At 51.0% G+C, this 16,308-nt stretch overlaps 1 protein-coding gene across 16 annotated transcripts in view; it reads left to right on the top strand.

Moving 5' to 3' along the window:
- Positions 1-254: 254 nt before the first annotated feature.
- The window catches only part of CUX1 (cut like homeobox 1), a 363,980-nt gene continuing 347,926 nt past the window's right edge, over positions 255-16,308 (top strand). For 4 of the 16 annotated variants that reach the window (XM_072837352.1, XM_072837353.1, XM_072837345.1 and 1 more), the window contains exon 1: positions 255-526. In XM_072837352.1, the coding sequence (XP_072693453.1) occupies positions 464-526 (63 nt within the window). In that variant the 5' untranslated portion in view covers positions 255-463. Of the gene's footprint in view, positions 527-1,514; positions 1,989-14,090; positions 14,199-16,308 lie in introns of those variants that run through there. The other 12 variants (XM_072837340.1, XM_072837342.1, XM_072837343.1 and 9 more) reach the window with 10 other exon arrangements.

Raw genomic sequence — 16,308 nt, forward strand, 5'->3', positions numbered from 1 at the left:
TCCCCGCCCCCGCCCCCGCCCCGCGAAGCACGCCCCAGGTGAGCCGGCCCCGGGCCTCCCGCGGGGGCCCCGGCGCCCCTCCCGCCGCCCTCCAGCGCCCCCTCGGGGCCGGGCCGCCGCCCGCCGCCCGCCGGGGCCGGGGGCCGGGGGGCCGGGGGGCCGGGGGCCCGGGAGGGGCGGGGGTCGCGGGCCGGGCACCGGGCGCGGGGGGAGGGGCAGGGCGCCGGGGCCGCGCGCGCCAGGCCCCGCGGCTACCGCCGCGCCCTCGGGCTCAGACTCCGGCTCCGGCTCGGGCTCGCCATGGCTGCGGCGGCGCCGTGAGGAGGAGTCCGCGTCCTCCGTGGCGGCGGCGGCGGCCGGCTCCAGGCCGGGTTTTGGCGCCGCCCGCCTGCTGCCTCCTGGCGGCTCCTGAACTCCAGCCCCCTCTCTATCAGCCTCTCACTCCGTCTCAATATGTCTCAAGATGGCGGCCAATGTGGGATCGATGTTTCAATATTGGAAGCGCTTTGATTTACAGCAGCTGCAGGTCAGGCTTCTGCTCGCTCGGCCTCTCGCCCGGGGGTGGGGGCTGCGGGCGGTCGCGGCCTCCCCCGGGGCTCCGGGCTGCCCGGCCGCCGGGGGGCCGCGGCGGCGGGGAGGAGGGGGGTGCCGGGGAAAGCGGGGCCGAGTCGGGGACAAGTCCCTCTCGCTCCCCGGCCCCCATTGATAACTCGCTTGATCAGAAATTGATCCTCTTTGTTCAATTCATCGATCAGCCCAAGATGGCGCCGGGAGCCGCCGCCGCCACCGCTGCCCCCGGTGTCGGCCCCCACCCCGGGCGCCCCCCCGGCCCTGCGCCGCCGCCGCCGCCGCCGCCGCCGCCGCGGGACCGGGGAGGGGGCGGCCCCGGCGGCCCGCGGGGTGCGCGCGCGAGCGGGGAGCGGGCGGCGGCGGGCGGCGGCGGCGGCGGGCGCTGCGCGGGGAGGGGGCTGCGGCCCGGGGACGGCGCCCGGCCGCGCGCCCCGCGCCCCCGGCCCACCGTATTCCCGGGGAAAGTTTGTGGGGAGTTGCTGTGGGGGGTGAAGCGCCTGCCTCTCCAGGAGGAGCCGCCGCCGCCACTGCCGCCGGCGCGGCGGAGCTGGGGCTGGTGGCGCTGTGGTGCCGCCGGCTCGGGGGAGGGTCAGAGCGGCCACCGGCGGCGGCGGCGGCGGCGGCGGCGGCGCGGCCCGGCTCCGGCCAGGCGGGCGGGCGGGCGGGCGGCCGGGCAGGCGGGCGGGCGTCCGCGCGCCCCGGCCCCGGCCCCGGCCGGCCCGGGCCCCGGCCGCCGCGCGGGGCTGTCAGCCGGCCGGGGCCGCGCCGCCGCTCCCGCACCCGGCGCCCGGCTCCCGGCTCCCCGAGCGGACCCCGGGGTTTGTTTACGTCCGGGCGGGCGCCCCGGGGCCACCCGCGGCCGCCCCGCTCTTTTGTGTGCCCGCGCGAGAGGCGCGGACCGGCCTCTCCGCGGCGGGAGACCCCGGCAGGGGCGCTGAGGGGAAACTCGCGGGGGGCGGCAGGCACCCAGCGCGCGGAGCCCGGGGATCGGAGCGCCCGGCGGGAGCCGCTGCGGGCGGACGGCAGCAACTTTCCCCGCGCAGGCTCCGCGCTGGCCCCCGGCCCTCCCCGCGGGGGCCTCGGGCTCAATGGAGCGCGCGGCCGGTCCCCTCCGAAATGCCTCCTCGGGTCGGGTTCTCGAAAACAGGGCCCCGGGGGCCCCCCGGGACTGTGGCGTGCCGGGCCGTGCTCCGCGCCCCGACCCCGGAGCGTCACGGGGGGATCGCGCGGGGGCTCCCCGTCCGGCGCCCGCGCCGCCGCGGTGCCCGGGGGGCGCGTCCCTGCCGGCCGCCCCCCACCCGGAGGAGCGGCGCTGCCCCGGGCTTCGCCCCGAACCTGCCGGCTCCGCGCTCGCGGCGCCCGGACAGCCCCGGGACTCTGCCAGGTGGATGTTGTGCGTAGCGGGAGCCAAGTTGAAGGTGAGCGGCGTGTGGTCCGGGAGCCCCCCGCCCCCCCCCCCCGCCCGGGAGCGCTGCGGGCGGCGGGAGGGCAGGTTGGTCTGCGGCTGGCCGGGGCCCAGGGCGGCCGGTGCTCCGGGGATCGCCCAGCGTCCCTTGGGGACGGCCGCGGCGTCCAACCCCGCCGGGTGCGGGAAGGCAAACTTGACCGAACTTTCCCAACCCGGAGACTGGTGACGGTGACCTGGGATACTTTAAGTCAGGAGGGAGGCAGATGAACTCCAGATGCAGCCTTGTAGGAAACGAAGCGGATTGCATTAAAACGTCTATCAGTGGAGTCCGACAACTTTAATTGTACACGCTTGTTTTCTGTTTCTGCCTACGTAAGAACGGTAAAGCAGACTCATAGTCGTTATGAAATTTCTTCAAATTTCTCGCTTAACTAGGAAGAAGACTATGTGAAATATGTATTTCCGATAAGATTAAAACTTAAAGGAGTTTGAGTATTTATTGACTAAAATAGATTACTCCAAAGTGTCTATTGTGTAAATTAGATTCCTGAATGTAATGAACACAGCCGAATGGCATTTTTGATAAATTGGTCTACCCTGTTTTAGTAAAAATAGCTCCCTTTTACCATAATTTAATTCCTGTGCTTACTGTAAAACCCGTTGTGGAGTTTTGAAGAGACAAACCTTAATTTTTTTTTTTTTTTTTCTTCTTGGCTTCTTAAGTGGACATGTAGCTGAACATTGGCGAGGTTTATTTTTTAAGCATCTTGGCAAAACTCCATGGGAGATGGATTTGGTTTCCAGAGCGGTATTAGGTTTTTAGGAACTCTCTGACACCACGAACCTGTGGGTGATCAGCTACTTGAGGATATCATGAGGATGTTTAATACTGTGACTTACAGAACTGGGGTTGGAAGTTTTCTTGTCAGTCTTTGTCAACGAACGTTAAGGTGTTGATCTCAAAAAAGAAAATTAGGTGAGTGAGCATCACTATCGTCCTCTGTACAGAGCATCCGTCGGCTTTGGGTGGGAGGTAAAGATTGGGCCCCAGATGATTTCCTGCTCCTGCTCCATCACAGGTTTGAGAAACTTCATTTGACTATGGAATGCCAAAGTTCAAGTATAAGGCTAAACTCGTTCTTTTCTCCAGGCCCTGAAGAGGCCTTTTGAGTTGGTATCCAGTTTAACGTCATCTCTGTTCCCACAGACAGTAAGTAGTAAGTGAGCCAATGAGACTGCAGTTTGAGAGGAGAGAATTCATTAGTTTCAGACTCTTCTCATCTTTCCACAGCCCCTGACCCAGAGATCAGGTTGCCTGCAGAGCCAGCTCAGGCTATGGCCCTGCCACCTGAGGGCAGATCTCAGCTAGACTCTGACCCAGGTTGGACACTTAATGCTGGTTTGCTTGAGACAAGACAGTTGTGCCCCTCCCATGCCTCTACTACACCCTCAGTGAGCCGGGCCTGAGTTCTCATCCCTCTGCTTGGTCTTGAAGCTCCTTGGGACGTGGACTGAGTGCCCAGGAAGAGAGCTTCTAAAGATTGAGCTCTATTTCGTTTCCTTAGCAGTCCCAAAGGCTTGTGGTATGGAAGTGTCAGTGCTTTGGTGTTGCTAAGACTAGTTGGACAAGTTTTTGTCCTATCCCAGACTTGTAAAAACCAGAATTTTTTTTGTTGTCGTTGTTACAAGAAAAACACCGTTGTATAAATTTGTCTTTTAAATACATGTTTGAAAAGAGAACAGTTTCTAAAACAAGTTCATCTAACTCCGTGAGCGAAGCTTTTGGGGCATGGGGCCTGCCAGTGACTGGCTTCCCTTTGGGGCGTTATTCCTACGTGGTAACTAGTGCTCCCCTTTAAGGAGTCTCTGCAAAAGTAACCTTGAAACATTATCCTCTTTTTCAAAATCAGAAAATAATTCCGGTTTTGCCGAAAGTCCCATTTCTCTGATAGGTTTTATTTTGTGTTTTCCTGTTAAGGCAGTATTCCCCAGAAGTAGATCATTTTGATTACAATATGTATCCCGTCTTGTACCCTTTAGAAAATGCGGAGGAAACAAATCATCAAGGAGTTCTACACAGCTGCTGTCTTTGTTTCCTTGGTTCTCTTAATATCGGTGTCTTTGAGATTGGGTGTGGGAGGGGGTCACTTCACTGTCAGTGGATTAAAGGTTTTTTCTCCATGTGAAACTATGTGTAGTGTTTTGTTTTGTTTTGTTTGAAAGGTGCAAGGCAGTGGAGGGATGGGGTTATGCAAGAGTTTCTGATGCAGTTGGGTGGTGGAGTGTCGTTCTTCCCCCCCCCCCCCCCCCCCCCCGCCTTGGGGGGTGGGGAGGCTTTTCCTCAGTTTCACTTAGCTCTTGCCAGTAGTTAGCTACATGAGGAAGTTGGAAGGGCAAGGGGACAAATTGCCAGTCCTCTTAGGAATTACTCTCTCCTAGCCCACTGAGCTAATCTTAAAAATGCTGTCTGGGGAGCAGCCGATGGAGTCTGAGATCTTTAATGGCAATTGAAAAAGTCTCTGGCCCTGTTACATACAATTAAAACAAACCCAGCAGGGGGTTTACAGGAGCTGTGCAGAAGGGGTAGTCAGTGCTTTCTGATCAGTGGTGTCCCCCCCTCCCCTCGCCCCCCACCTGTAGCAGTCAACAATCCAGACTGCTCCAGGGGCTGTGCTCACAGCCCTTCTTGGGAGAGAAAACAAGGCTCCAAGTAGAAAAATCTATACTCGTTTCAGCTCACTTATAAAGCACAAGGAACATCCTCAGTGAAATGAAGGAAGGACAAATTTGTTAGAGGGAAGCTGGCATATTTTAAAAAAGAAATTCATCACGTGAGAAATCCTATGGAGCTAGGCCAAATTCCTACCTGTGCTTCGTTTTTACACAGTTCACACTTTTGGCATGTAAATTTCACAAACTTAAAAGACAGGTGTACCTGATGTCCTGTACCACAAACCCTACCTAAAAGTTACTTTAATACATAGGATCCTACATTATAGAAATTACTTTTAAAAACCTATTTATGGTCACTTAATGTATAAAAATGTATATATATATATAATTGCTTTTCCTATGAAAGTTCTGATTTTTACAAGTAATCGTCAAAGATAGAAATTGGTTATCTTCTATTGTTTTGTCTGAAGCTCTGCATTATGGCTGTGGAGAGATAGTTTTGGTTTCAACTGAAATTCCCCTGCCTCTGATTGTTTAAACCAGACCCTTAATCTTATTTTAACATACTTAAAACGTTCAAAAAACCCGGAAGAATTGTTTTGTATAAGTAGCAAGTGAATGTAGTTTAAACACTCAAGCAATTCTGGTATCTAATTGGAAACAGGTGGAATTCTTGGAATCCTGTGTTTGAATCTTATTATAGCAAAGCACAGAGACACTTTTTACTTATGGCCATTTGTTTTGTTGAAGCTGTTTGAAGAGGGGCCCCATGACCTCTCATTGTGCCCCACTACTGTTTACCTGGACGTTCCAGTCGTGCTGGGCATTTTAGGAACTAGATGCCTGTGTATGTCTGGACACCCAAGAGAACTATGTGTGTGCAGATTATGTGGTGAAAAAGGAACTTTAATGGCATAATTAGACAACTGATTTAATATCTGTGTTATGTAGCATTTATGGTGAAGAAGTTATGAATTCACTTGTGATTTCTGATTTAAAAAACATTTATTGGGGATCTCTGGGTGGCTCAGCGGTTTAGCGCCTGCCTTTGGCCCAGGGCGCAACCCTTGAGTCCCGGGATTGAGTCCCGCGTCAGGCTCCCTGCATGGAGCCTGCTTCTCCCTCTGCCTGTGTCTCTGCCTCTCTCTCTCTCTCTCTCTCTCTCTCTCTCTACGTCTATCATGAATAAATAAATATAATCTTTAAAAAAATTTATTGACATGAGCATTTGGATACATTTTATTATACCCTGATTTAGAATTCAGAGAGAAATTACTTTTCTTAAAAACTCTACATTTAGGGATATAAACTTATGTAGCACTCCCCCCCCCCCAAAAAAAAAAAAGCCAAACGGAGTTGGAGATATTTCAGCAAAATGTCAGTGGTAAGGCTCTGAATTATCTCAGCCATTTTTCTTATTCTAGTTTTCAAAGCCAGCTAAATCGCTGGTTTTGCTGTATGTTTAAGAACCAGGTTTTGGTTGGTGTTTGGGTGTTGATTTTATTGAAGAGGACAGCTAAGATTTGTATTGAGCTGTTGCTCCTGTCACAGTTTTGGATTTGCTGAGCTGTAATCAGCCCTCATGTCAGCTATATTCTGAAAAAGTGGGTAGAGGAAGGTTGTGTCTGGCTAGGCCGGGGGTGGGGGGATGGGGAGTGTGTGTATTCCTACAGGAAGTTACCTGGGATTAAGGGGGGGACCCATGGCATCGCCTACATTGGCACCCATAGCAGGAGCAGCTTTGAAGCACCTTAGATTTTTTATAAAAGTACACAGTGCCACCCTATTCACATGATATGACACAGTTAAAAAACATAACGAGGGCAAACACGGGTTTCTGAAAGACATCTAATTTGTTGCAAAACCCATCAAGGACCTTTCCTTCGAAAAGTAAACAACTCTCTAATAAAAATAATTCTCATTCTTGCTGTAATTAAATTCTGAGAGTATGATGTTAGTGCACGAAATAAATCTTGTCATTTTCTTCATTTGAATCTGAAGGTTCTTTCTTGCTGCAGGAAGCCCAGGGCAGTTGGCAGAATTTTTGTGTTTATTAGAGCCCTGGGCCATGGGCAGCCTGGGAAGTTACTCAGATTTGGCTGGTAGGATTCCCACCTAGAGGGAGCCCCCGCCCACGGGCCCCATCCTCAGGAACCCCATCAGACAGGTGGCTGGAGAAGGAGTGAGGTTGGGAGTGTTCATTGCTCCCAGGAGTTTATCCAGCACCACAAAGCATCTGGGAAAAATAGCCAGGTAGGAGATTCACAGGGAACTTTATAAAAAGCCTAAGAGGCCACAGCAGGGCCCACTCAGCTGACAATTGAAACCCTCAATGCTTTTGACTGTGATTTATGAAGTTAATGTTGAAGAAATTACCAGAACTTACTCTGAAGCTTGTTCTGTCTTAGCATTATCCTGAGCGTACCAGCATGGGGCTTGTTTTCTTAAAGACATCTTTGTATTTGGCGGTGTTTAGTCAATATGTTAAAGGAGTTAACGTTTTTTAAAAAAGTTATGTATGGTTACGAGGTATTCCGAGTTTGGTTAAGGGAAGAACAAATTGACAAATTTGCTCTTTCTTAAGTGAACATTGCGAAATTGCAAGAAATGGAATGCCATTCTGACTGTCATTAAGATTTTATTTGGGTGTTGACAGCTTTTTGCTAAATGTAAGACGTTCGGATCCTGTCCACTCAACTGGAAAAAAAAAAAAAAACACAAACAACTAGCTTAAAAGCTTCTTCCTAGTTTCCTCTTAAAAGTCTCTCTTACGTTAGTTCTTCCCCCAATACAATTTGAATGTTTCATTGTTTCATTTTCTCATATTGTCTTATGTTTTTTTCAGACCAAAAAGGGTAGGAGGTCCTTTTAGGCATCTTGATTCTGTTTATATTTTAGACTTGTGAAGGTCTTTGGTTGATTGCTAGTTTCCCTCCCTGTTTTTAGGGTAGAAATCGCTGTTGAGGTCAGAGTAACTTGATGAATGCTAAGAAATGACCTCATAGGGGTTTGCAAGGCTCAAGGCTCCTGGGCCCATGGGTAAGGAAGGGCCTCGAAGGCGCCGCCCTCAGTCTGGGCGCCGTCAGCCCCGAGCACCTGCTGTCACCGCTGCCTGCCATTCCTTGCCCCTCTTCTGAGCCCCTGCCCTGCCAAGCCTACCCCCTCCTGTGTTGTGACAACTGTTGTTTTCTTAATTTTTTTTTTCTTTGTAAGTATTTGTGGCACTCCATTATTTTGAGATTCTTGGAAGAAAGAGACTATGTAAATGAAAATTAAAAATAAAATTCTTGCTGGAGGGAATTGTGCATTTAATTCTTCTGATTAGTTTTGGAAAAGACTTTTTTTTCCTTCCCCTGAAAATAGGAACATTCTGTTGCTCCTATCACCATTTTTGCCTCATTCTGAAAGGTGTGGCAGATAATGGTGAAACATGTCCTTTATTTGCTGTGTCTCACCATGGTAGTTGACCTAGAACTTGAACCCACGCGATTCTGCGTACAGTGAATTATTTCTGATTCACATTGTTCTGCTCTGCCCTCGCTAAGCGTGTAGATAGCAACTGCCCATAGAACACAGACCTTTTAAAGGGGAAAGGTTTTGAGTCACTGAACACAGAAATTACAACTAAAATTTTGAGTAGCCTTACTTCAATTTCCAACTTCCCTTCTTGTTCATATGGCAGAGATGTTATAAGTCGTATGATTTTGAAACAGAAAACTATGATTTCAGGAGCATTCATGGAAATAATTCACTGGAATCCCTTCATTTCAGCTGTGCCATGGTTCCTTGCTTACATAACATCATGTGCTGTCACAGCATTCAGCTGGGGGGGGGGTACCAAGGTCAGATTTGGGGTCATGCTTCGGTTCTGTAGGCATGTGGGGGACCCAGGAGCCAGATGGGAAACCCAGGCTGCTGCAAGGCCCCCATCCAGGTGACTTGGTCCGGCACAGACCTCACAGTTGCAGGGGAGCTGGGGGGGGGGGAGGGGGCAAGTGAGCACCAAGGGCCTGGAGAGCAGTGCTAAGCGGTCAGGAAGTTGGTACCTGGAGCTGGTCACCCAGACGGGGTCGCTCTGTCCCCCCCCCCCTTCAGATTTGTCAGCATTGGCATGGGATTGGGAGAGGAAGGGTATTGCCAGTTGTGGCTTAAGTGTCACTGTCAGGGGAGTGAGAAGTGGTTTGCGATTGTTTTACTTTGCTCTGTGTTGGTCTGTAATTATAGTCATTTTACGTCGCACGGATGCTTTAATAAATCTGTGTGTGCGCGCGCGTGCTCGTATGTAGGTAGTTTTGGGGGCTGCTTGTTGTATGAGAGAGCCAGATCAAAAAAAAAAAAAAAAAGAGCCAGATCTTTCTAGCACAGGAGAACTGAGCATGTAGCCTTGACTTGTTTCAAAAGTGTCTGTTTGAAACAGGTCGTAATCCATTATAGATGTGGCTGCCAGATTATATCTTCCCAAACCATTGATCCAACCATGCTGTTCTCTCTCCTTAAACTCCTGCAGTGGCTCACTTGGGTGCAGAATGGAGACTGCTTTCCTTATGCCAGCAGATAGAGTTCCTCATGTTTGGCCGTACCTTACCTAAACCTTTTGCCCCACTTAGAAGGATCCCAGATTCATGCTCAATTTGGGGGAATGCTCTCATCCTTCCTCTGCACGTCTGAGTATCAAATCTTATTTCATGTACTTCCTTCCTTCATTCTGGCCCAGTGCTGCAGGAGTGTCTGGGTACCAGGTGCTGGTGATGCAGGCTGGAAGAGCAGCATTTGCCACCCTGGGGGCGTGGGCAGCTGGACTTTAGCCATGATGGAGCCATACGCCAGGAGTTGTTGGAGGGCTGCAGAGGAAGGGAGTCCAAAATTGGGGAAAGCGCCTCCCCCTTCCCTCACCCCGGAGCAGAGAGAAGGCCTTGGCTGAATTCTGTGCACCTGAGAATTTGTGGGAGAGAGGGCATTCCAGCAGTATGGTTGGGGGTGGCTGGTGATCTCTGAGGTCTGGTACCTTTTCTGGACCCCACATAGCATCCACCATAACTTCTGGCTGTCCTTGAGCACTCACGCTCTTGTTCTCCACCTTACATTGTCTTGTACCTGCTGTTTGATACAGCTCTGTGACAGAGCACCCAGCGAGTCCCGCTGCAAGAGAATTGCTGGCCTCTTTTAAGGGGGCAGTCCCAGGTATTCGGGTTTTTATTTATTTTATTTTATTTTATATTTTATTTTATTTTATATTTTATTTTATTTTATTTTAATTTTTATTTATTTATGATAGTCATACACACACACACACACACACACACACACACACACACAGGCAGAGACATAGGCAGAGGGAGAAGCAGGCTCCATGTACCGGGAGCCCGACGTGGGATTCGATCCGGGGTCTCCAGGATCGCGCCCTGGGCCAAAGGCAGGCGCCAAACTGCTGCGCCACCCAGGGATCCCCAGATATTCTGATTTAAGGCTCATTCAGCTAGTTCACTTAAGAGTGCAGACGGAATTCTTTTTAGGATTGTGCAAGGCAGGTAAGTTATATAAAAATGGGTGTGTTTTGAGTTAATAATAGATATATATACCAATAGAACATGCATTTCTTATTTATTTCCACTTACTGAATTCCATCTTTGTAAAGCTGCATGTACAGTGGTTAAAACATATGTAATCGTATTTGTGGTACATGAAATATTTAAAAAATCCACATTTTTAAAAATAGAATTAGCCAGAACAATTCTTTGATAGAGATTTATTCTTTGACTCTGCCCAGAGCCTGAATGGGAGGAAACTTCCCCCTAAGAACGGGGAAAGTGCGTTTTGTAATGATTAGAGCCCAAGCAATGCAAGAGAAAGCAAGCAGCAAGAGGCATGAAGGTCTGGGTGGCAGCACTGGAGAAACATCTTCCGTGTGCTCAGCCCGAAGAGGCTGCCCTGTGGGCCTGGCGTAAGGAGAGGCAAAGGCCCTGGGCCAGGCCCCCTTCAGAGCAGTGGCCTTCACAGCCTGCATGCTTTCTCTGCTTCTTCATTTACAAAGAAAGTACCTAGGATATTTTTGTGGAGGTGACGTCACTGTCTGGCCGCATAAGCATATGCATGGATTTGGGGAAGTGAGGGTTGCCAGGGGCAGCTAAGAGGAGCCACAGACCCCAGGGGCCAGCCTGGGTGGCTGATGGGAGGGGCGGGACCTGAGTTCACAGGGACTGGAAGAGGGAGAGGTGCCACCCCAGGCCCGGGAAGAGGGTGTGCTCCTGGCAGGATCCATGGGATTGGGGAGTCTGGTGGGAATTCAGGTGCTGAGCCCAGGAGAGAAGGAGCGGAGGAGATCAGTAGAGAGGTTGGTGTAAAAGTAGATGAGAACTTGACTCCTGGGGGTTGAAGCTAGTGGAGGATTTGTGTGGCAGTTGGTACTTGAGAGGCTGGCATCGTTTGAGGTGGGGAGGGCCAGAGAAGTAATCTTTATTGGGGGACCCCCGCTGAGTGTTAACTGCCCCAGTCCTGGAACTAGGACTGCTGGGATGTTTCAATGGAAGGGGAAGAGAAGTACTGTATTGCTTTGCTCATAGTAGACTGCACATCTTATGCCTGGTTTCATGGCCACTGGTGACAAGGTGGAGGCTTAAACTCTTCTTCTTCTTCTTCTTCTTCTTTTTTTTTTTTTTTAAAGTATACATTAACAGCTGTCATCTCCCAAGTACTGACCATGAGCAGGAGCGTTTTGGGGCCTTGAGTTCTTTCCTGTCATCCACATAACAGCCCTGGGGAGGAGAGAGGATCCGGCTGGTAGGTGGGAAGCCAGAGAGCCTCCTTGGTCCATGGCTTTCCTGCTGATCCCTGCTGCTCACGAGACTGGCTCCAGAGAAGTGGTGGGGTCCTTGTGCTGAGGCTGTGGGCAGATTCAGGAGCGGGGCCCCTGTCCATGGGACTACTCGAGACGAGCCTGGGCATGGGGAAGTCATCTAATGAGCAGCTGGAGATGGAAATGAAGCCTGTGAGGTGGGCATGCAGGTACTTGGGTTGACCTCGGTGGGTGGACACCTTCTGGTTGAGACCTTGCTGGATTTGAAAAGTTTCCTAGTGCCTCCCCGAGCCTTGAGACTTCAGAGTCCATTCATAGCAATAGAGCTCCCCAGAGAAGGTAATCAGATCATCCTTTGCTGGGCAAGGAGCGTTCCCATCAGCAAACATTATGTGATAGGGTGTAGCGACAGCCTTGAGCTGAAAGCAGCCCTCTTTTCTGTGCCCCCTGCTGTCCTCCTTGTCCCATCTGTGCAGACAACAAATGTGTCAGAAGAGCTTTGGGGAAATGGTAGGCAGGAGAGAGGGTGCTCATGGGAAGGAGGGAGAGAAGGAGCTGGCACAGGAGAGGCAGTATACCCCCATACCCCCTGTCCAGCTGCAGCGAGTTGGAGAGTGCGACTCTAAGCAGGGCTTTTCTCTGAGACACGGGGCCTGAAGCTGGTGCCGGGGAGCAATTTGCTGTTAGAGTCTAATATTTGTATTTCACTCCTGTGGTGGCCGGGACAAAACCCCCTCTTGCATAGCCCCCAGGAGTCCAGTTGTTTTAGGCACTGCAGTGATATTGGATTCAAATCCAAGCATCATCACCTGACAGCATGGGGTTCTGTCTGTAGTTACACATTGGAGGCAATGTTGGGGCGCCATCAGCGAGAGCCTGGCTTTGTAGGGGGGTCTGTAGGTGGGCATCTGTCCCGAAAGAAGAACCCTGGCTAGATCTACTCCTTCAGGGAATTATCATGGAAAAAGAGCTCATAGTCTACTCTGGATTCAGATGACGTTTTTTGAATGTCTGATTTTTTTTTTTTTTTGATGATGCAGTTTCTTTTGTAACAAAGTTATAAATTTAAAAAATAGAAAAAGGTGCAGTGGTCTTGGAAATAATGCAGCATGTGTGAGTGAAGTTGTCGGCAGTGACTCATTTTTCTCTTAGACTGTTGGGGCCATTCATTTATCAAGATTGTCTCTGTGGTTCCAGATGACCCCTGGGGTGCCAGGAGGAATAAGCCCTAGGCTCAGCTGGTCAGAGAACTGTAGGACACACAGGGTCCCCAGGGGTCAGGTTATAAGGGCGGGGGCCTGGAAAGACAGTCCTTGGCCATCTTGCTCCATTGGCTTATTTCATCTCCTATGGGCCATGCACTGTTCTAGCACAGTGTTCTAATGACCAGAACAGCAGGGAAACCCCTGCAATCAAGGAATTTACATTCTAGCAGGGGACTGAAAATAAACATAAGGGATACGTAAATTACATACTGTCAGTGACCCCAGCCTTGAGCAGACAGAGCAGGACTTTAGTGCAAAGCCCCACTGAGCCATATGAGGGGCTGACCAGAGTGAGGAGGGAGAAGCCGCTGAGACCAGCCTTGGGGAGGGGTGTGTGGAAGGCATAGTCCTGGAGAGAGATGGGGCGGGACAGGAGAGAACAGCCTGCGTGCAGGAGGGAGGAGCCCGGGCCCTGGTGTTTTAGGGCCGGGTCACAGGGTTGTAGTGGCTGTGGCTCAGAAGGGGCCACTTGTGCTCGAGGCTTCAGCAGAAGAACCCGAGTTGGGGAAGGGACAGGGAGCAGGGTAGGGAGGGAGTGGCCTTCTGGGTCTGTTTGACCCTGAGCGTCCAGCAGGCTGGTGTCACCTGGCGCTGGTCCTTGCACACTGCTGCCTGGCTAGGCCCTGGGAGTTTATTAAAAGCAGGTGGGTGGGGTGACTGCCCTGTACTTGAGCATTGGGCGTGACTCGATGTGCAGGGAGTCAGCTTGGAGTTTCTTTTCTTTATTCATCCCTATTTGCTTTTTTGTCGGTAATCCTTTGTAATTCCCCAGTTTCGTGATGTAATTTTAATGGAATTAAACTTGAACACTTTGAAATTATGTAATTAATTACGTTCAGCTTCAATTACAATGACTAATTATAGCGTGATACCTGGTGGCAAGTCAGACAGGTAGGTACTGGTGGGGGTTTGTTCCTGCTAGCTCACAGGACAGCCACTTCTGTGCAGCATCCAAGCCATCTGCACCCCGGGGACAGGCCAGCTGCCTTGCTGGTTGCCCCGGGTGCCTTCCAGTGCCACCTCTCCCGGAGCAGGTCCCTGGGACAAGGCGAGGTGCGAGACGCGTGGGCATTGCAGGGAGGGCGGGTGATGGCGTGTGGGAGGGTTGTTTTGGGATGCAAAGGCTTGAACTTCTTTGCAGGTTGAAAAGGAGGACTCACTCGTAAGTTTGGGGTGCCAGAAGGAAGCTGACAGCCCTGTTGTGAGATTCTTCCATTTTTCTGTGGGATGCGGGAGGGAGGCTACTCCCACAGGGAATCAGAAGTGTCAAGGAGAGGCTAAGACAGCTTACAGAGAAAAGAAAAGGTGTGAGAACCACCTTGGGGTGAACAGGAAAGTTGGGAGCAGGTTTAAAAAGGTTCCTATGTGGTGTTATTTCCAGGTGGCCAATGTGCAGGGCTTCTGGGACCAGTAAACTGAGCCTCAGACACCAGGACAGCAGCTCTGTGTTCGTGGACTTCCCAGAAAGTCTACCTCCACTTAGCACAAGGTAGCGGTTTTATTTTGTGTTAGGAGGAGGAGGAGGGTTGAGCTAAGAAATATTCACCTGAGTTGACCACTGCCCCTACAGCACCCACATCTCCTCCGGTTGGGGGGATGCAGTGTTCCCACAGGGATGGAGTGGTCAGGCCCTTCCACCTTGTCCCAGCACAGCTGCCTGCTTGCCCTTCCTTACTCTAGACACACCTGCCATCTAGCTGTTCTTCTGAGGAGGCTTCTCGGAATGGACTTGAAACAGAGGCGCCTGCGTGTGGCATCAGTGGCCAGCGTGCTGTTTCTGTGAGATGCCTGTTGTTTGAGAGGCTTAGGGCATTTTTCCAAAAGCTGATCTTTACGTCTCTGAGTTTTCTAGCATATTCCTCCTCTAGCATATTCCAAGGGTGCGTGGAGTGGACTGCACTAGCCAAGGAGCCCCTGCTCTCAGAAGCTTCTGCAGAGACTGTTATTTGGGTTAGGGCCTTTAGGATGTCTAAAAATCTTACAGATTTCTATTTTATAAGGGACAGTGTGACCTGAAAACATTTGAGTGTACAACTGGTTTTACATTTTGGTGGGGGTGGGGCACGATGGTGCAGAGTGCTCTTGGAAAATTTCTTTTTCTATTGAACATTCTTCAAAGAATATCTCCCTGGACACAATGCCCAATACCTCTGTTCTGTTACTTTTTACTTTTTTGTTTTTTTTATGGAGCCTCTGTGCCCAACATGGGGCTTGAATTCATGACCCCAAGTTTAAGAGTTGCACGCTCCACCAGCTGAGCCCAGCCAGGCGCCCCATTTCTCTTGATTTTTTTTTTTAATTTTTAAAAAATTTATTTATGATAGTCACAGAGAGAGAGAGAGAGAGAGAGAGGCAGAGACACAGGCAGAGGGAGAAGCAGGCTCCATGCACCGGGAGCCCGATGTGGGATTCGATCCCGGGTTTCCAGGATCGTGCCCTGGGCCAAAGGCAGGTGCCAAACCACTGTGCCACCCAGGGATCCCTCTCTTGATTTTTTAAAGATGAAATTCATATAAAATTGGCTGCTTTAACCTTTTTAAACTGTGCAATTCATTTTTTTTGTGTGTGTATTCATAATGTGCAACTGTCACCACAGTTGAATCGGAGAACGTTTTCACCACTCCAACAAGAAATCCGTACCTGGTAGCTGTAACCCCCCTGCATCTGCTCTGCACATCCCCTCCCGCTCCACTCCCCGCGCCTTCCCTCTCGCTGCCCCACACCTCCCCTCCCGCTTCTCACCTCAGGCTCTGTGGAATCGTTACTGTATTCTCTGTCTCAGTGGATTTGCCTGTTTTGGATATTTCACATATAAATGGAATCATATGATATGTGATCTTTTGTGTCTGGCTTCTTTCACTCAGTGTAATATCTTCCAGGTCCATCCGCTTTGTGGCACGTTCCTTTTTATGGCTGAATAATATCCCATGGTATGGGTATATAACATTTGATCCTCCTTTCATAAACAGGCATTTGGATTGTTTGTGCTTTGGGGCTTTTGTGAATACTGCTGCTTTTGTGAATACCACTCTGTGTGCAAAGTGTGTTTTTGCTTTTCATAGGTATGTACCTTGGAGTGGAAATGCTGGGTTGAACACGAGGACACTGTGTTCACATTTTTCAGTCTGCCCACCCTTAAAGATTTTATTCATGAGACACCCAGAGAGAGGCAGAGATACAGAGAGGCAGATAGAGAGGCAGCGGGGAAAAACGGGCTCCATGCGGGGAGCCCGATGTGGGACTTGATTCCAGGACCCTGGGATCATGACCTGAGCCAAAGGTGGACACTCAGCCACTGAGCCACCCAGGTGCCCTGAGTCTGTCCCTTTTTGACCTCCTGTCTGCAGCTCCGTTTTTATTGCCCAGGCTGCTCCCATCGTATTCTGCTCTGGTCTTCCTTTGGCCTCCTCTCCAGGGCCTTGTGTGGTGGGGTCGTTGCGCTTTGGAACCAGTGTGTGATAGAGGGGCTTGTGAAAAGACTGTGTGTTTGGCTAAGAGCAGACACTGCTGGCTTGCTCCCTCACTCCTTCCTGCTCTGGGATGAAATGAGAAGTTTGTCTAAACTTAAAAAAAAAAAAAAAAAAAGTTTGTCTAAACTG

The sequence above is a fragment of the Canis lupus genome, chromosome 8 (assembly GCF_048164855.1).
Source record: "Canis lupus baileyi chromosome 8, mCanLup2.hap1, whole genome shotgun sequence".
Taxonomy (NCBI): domain Eukaryota; kingdom Metazoa; phylum Chordata; class Mammalia; order Carnivora; family Canidae; genus Canis; species Canis lupus.